Source organism: Protopterus annectens, chromosome 10.part0, assembly GCF_019279795.1.
Source record: "Protopterus annectens isolate FY-2018-M chromosome 10.part0, PAN1.0, whole genome shotgun sequence".
NCBI lineage: Eukaryota > Metazoa > Chordata > Ceratodontiformes > Protopteridae > Protopterus > Protopterus annectens.
Genome location: NC_056744.1, coordinates 1,716,904,492 through 1,716,909,049, shown reverse-complemented (window position 1 = coordinate 1,716,909,049; position 4,558 = coordinate 1,716,904,492). Strand labels below are relative to the sequence as shown.

Genomic DNA, 4,558 nt, shown 5'->3' with positions numbered 1-4,558 from the left:
TAAGTTAAAATAGTGTATCTTCTCCAACCACTGCCAAAATGAATCTTTTCCATCTACCACCAAAATTATATGGACAGTTTCACTATACCAGTATCACCTCCGTTGTGATGGGTTAAAATGTTTGTTGTTTGTGTGTTTGTCTTTCGGCTTTTCCCGGTTAGGGGTCGCCACAGCGGAACTCCGGTTCACTAATGATTGGCAGTAGATTTTTTTTTTACGTGCTGGCTTGCTGGGCCTAACACACAACCTTCAACAAAGGAATGCCCATTCACGCATGTCGCCACACAGAAGACGCTCTAACTGATACCTACCACTAATTAAAGCCCCCTCCAAAAATGACTTTGATGTTGTGTTGTTGGCATGTCCATATGCCTAAGAAGATAAATCATATCAAGACTCATAAGGCAAGACAATGTCCTTGAGCTCTTTAACATCCTACTTACAATCAATAAAAATCTGTACTGTGTCATAGCCAACTACCATATCCCCTCCATATCATCACATCTACCAGACGTATCTAAACAAACTTTAGTCCCTCATCTTTGAAACAAATACTATTTTCCTGAGGAGTTTCATCTATTCTTTCATTAACTGGGTAACCTATACTACCACAAATTAATATGTCCACTGCTTCCTAGATTTTATAAATGCCTGCTGCTTAGACCAGTTAGTTCACATCCCAACTAGGGACTCAAAATATTGGCTACAGTCCTCACCAATATAACCCTGCTATGCTCTGCAATTGTAGTTGCCTTATCTCTGCTCAAATTATCAACAGCAAACTTGAATATAAATTATTATGTTGTGAGGTGGATAGTTAACTGGTTGTATAATTGAACCCATGTGGTTAGAGTCAGAGGGGCCACTACTGAAAGCAAAAAAAAAGTTATCAGTGATGTACCTCAGGGCTTATTGTTGGACCTTTTCCTATTTGGCTACTATGTCTCAAACTTTCAGGCCAACACTCCTGGCCTATGTTTATTTAAATCTGTAATCAAATGTAAACTGAGTGTTGTTATTCGATCTTCCACTGACTCACAATTGCTCCAATGTGGGTTAGACCATGTTGATAGTTGGTACAAGGACAATGGCCTCATATTAATTGTGAAAAAAATGTAATGCAGATCATTTTGGTAAACAAAACATTTTCACATACCATACAGGTGGCACACTCCTGTCCCTTCAGAGAACAAATGTTGCCTCAAAATACCCCATTAAAGGAACTAAACCTTCATCAACAGATAATTAAGGCGGACTGGCACAAGGTATTTATATCTCAATGTATCCATCATCTCTGGAACAAGTCTCCACTACAGGTCAGATGGAGTAGTACCCTTGCCACCTTCGAGGTAGGACTACATAATCGGATGGGCAGCCTCAAACTCCCCACTGGCCTATCTTGTCTCATTCTCCTTAAAGCTGGAGGAAACTTGTGAATATTTTTTTTTTTTGCTAAGCTTGTAATGGTCTGTAGACTGATTGTCTAATACATAGCTGTGAACCTATATCCAACTACTGCTTAATAATATTCGCAATGAGTTTTGAACCTAATCTGCCATCCACCTCTGCTGTCTAGCAATTATTTGAGGGCAAATCTTTTACAGCGAGCTGATGACCTGTTGAAGTTTAATCCCTCCCATTCCGCTGGATGCTCCTGTCTCACACACCACTGCAGTCACAATTTCTGTGCTCACCTAAATATTTGCACTGAGGCATCTATCAGACACAAATACAATGCTAAGTTCAGGAATAAACCTGTATGGTGCAATCTGAATATAAATAAACTACACAATAAAAGGAGAAAACTTACTGTCTGTAAACTAAGTGCTCTGACTTCTGAATGTAAAGTCAAAAAGATGCACATAGAATTTAGAAGCAAAATCAAATCGTTCAAAGATAATTATGAACTGAAAATTGTCACCTATGCAAAGGTCAGTCAGAAGGTATTTTATAATTATTAGAAACTTTAGAATAGGCATAAAGTGTCTAAACGTGTAAAATAAAACAATACATAACTACACATATTCATCCCCAGAGGACATAGCCAACATATTAGCTTATAAATTTTACTCAAAGTTTACAAGCTTATCTGTTCATATTATTCAGGAAAGGAAGTCTGAAGTCATTCACTTCAGACTGCACTTCTATGTACACACACCCAAACTCCCCATCAAATCATCTTAGAACAAGCCCAGAGGGCACTCTCCAGGGCCAAATCATTAACTTCATGGGTACAAACAGTGGGTCGGGTTCCTTTTTCTCAACACCAAGCCTTATAGACACACTATTAAACCTACAGCCTTTCTACTAGATTCATTCCTGAGGTGGGGAGAACTGCTGAAGTCACCCCAATTTAGAAGGGAGGACTAACCACTGGCCCCTGTTAACTATACATCAATAAACCTAACCGGCCTTATCTGTATGTTAATGGAGCACATTATTTAACCAAATTAACAAGGACATCAGCAGTCTGTTCATGTGAGACAGTCTGGACTCAAACAAGGTAGATTATTCCTCCTAAACCTAGTGAGCTTGTCTAAACAAGTGACCGATGCACTTGGATGCAGGTAAATTGGTGGACACCTGGCCTGGCAAATGCCTTTGATACCATTCTGCATTCTAGCATTATAGACAAACCAATGAAACTAAATGTAAACTTCTATGTAGCACTGAATAATAAAATTACTCACTGACAAAACCAATCTATTAGTGTAGTGGGCAATTTCTCATAACAAAAGTTATTACTAGTGGTGTCCCTCAGGGACTGGTCATTAAGCCACTTCTCATCTTTGAAAAGGTCAGCAAGGCATTGAAGGTGAAGAAAACAGAGCATACCACCTACCTGGGCCTGGCTAAAATATTTACAACAATACCGCACTTGGGTATAGTTGACAAACTCACTGAACTGGGCATAAACCCCTACATAACTCACTGGATTACAATCTATCTCACAGACAGGATTGGTCATACCACCTCCATCAAGACACCAGTCACCAGTGGTGTACCAGGGCACTGTGCTGTGACCGCTCCTATTGACATCTACTTTTTGGAGGTAAAAGCTAATGTCAAGGGCCTTTGCCTGACCATGTTTGCAGATGATTGAAAATTGGGAGCTATCACAAACATCTTACAAGAGGGTCTAACACAGAGAAATATCTGGTGCCAAAGTTATGGATTAAAACCCAATGCCAAGAAATGCATTGAAGTGCCTTTTAGGAAAACTGCCACACAAGCTAATTACTCCAATGATAAGGCACCCCTAAATGTGTCCTGATAGTCAGGAATCTGGGGACAGATGTAGACAGTTATCTGGCCTTTGATAAACATGTGGCCAAAGTAGTAAAAAAATCATCCTGTGTCACCTGATTTATAAATAAGAGCATGGCATCCAGGTCCAAGGAAGTCATAAAGCCACTTTACTTGTCCTCTGTCAGACCCATCATTGAGTATAATGCTCACCTTCAGCATGTACCTGACCAGCCATCTGCAACAGCTGGAATGCTCACAAAGGTTCCTTATCAGGAGAATCCAGAGTATAAATCCAGAGTATAAACACACTGTCATAAACAGATCACCTTAAAGTACTATATGTAAACTCTGTCTCCTACTAGTTCTTGAGAGGTGATCTATGCCTGGCATATAAGGCATCCTTGGATCAAACTCTAATAGACCTTTTGCATCTCCTCGAAATGAACTTAATCAGAACCACTAGATACAAGGATTTAAATTTTGCTACCGACATAAATGACAGATGTTGGTGAGACAGATATGTGTCTCAGAGGATCCCCATGCTCTGGAACAGGCTCTCCATCCATATGAAGCAGAGTCCATTCATAACTCTATTTAAGTATAACCTTGACAAATGGATAGGAAATCAGAAATTCACCCCAGGTCTGGCTCTCCGCATGTCACTGATAGACAGGGGCAGGTAGTAACGCCTAAACTAATGCACCATCCACATAACCTCTAGAAACTTCCTAACTTACATACCCCCTTCTAATAAACATCCATGATACATAAGGACACAGTTGGGTTAGATTGCACAGCTAGGCTTATAAAAGCCTTGGTGGTCATAAGCCTAGTATATACCTATGATCTTATGAATCTACAAACCTATTTACATCTCTGATGTCAAAGCTTATGTCAAGGGCCTCTGGATGACTATGTTTTGAAACAGCTGCAAACTCAGAGCTATCTCTTCAGCTGATGCTTAGTTTCTCCAGGATGATTTAACACAAAAATAAATGGTATCAGGATTATGGCTTTAAACTAAATGCAGGAAATGTAGTGCAGTGTTCTTTGGAAACCATGGGCACTCATGCACCTACAACATAGATGACACCCCTTTGAAAACTGACTCAGTTATTAGGGACCTATCCTTTGACCAATATGTAGCTTTATCTAAGCAGACCGATTACCACAGCAATATCTTCTAAGACATGAGAAGTTACATCCATCTGTACTCTTCCCTTATCAGATCCATAATACAATATATAATGCCCTCTTCGGTATGTACTTGTCTAAATATATTCAATAGACTGCGACATTTCTTTACAAG

The 4,558-nt window shown here is 39.6% G+C and overlaps 1 protein-coding gene across 1 annotated transcript in view; it reads left to right on the top strand.

Annotated features, from left to right (window-relative positions):
- The first annotated feature begins 1,856 nt into the window (after nt 1-1,856).
- The window catches only part of LOC122814466 (zinc finger protein 845-like), a 158,823-nt gene continuing 156,121 nt past the window's right edge, over nt 1,857-4,558 (top strand). Inside the window, exon 1 of the mRNA XM_044087046.1 lies at nt 1,857-1,943. Coding sequence (XP_043942981.1) covers nt 1,857-1,943 — 87 coding nt within the window. The remainder of the gene's footprint in view (nt 1,944-4,558) is intronic.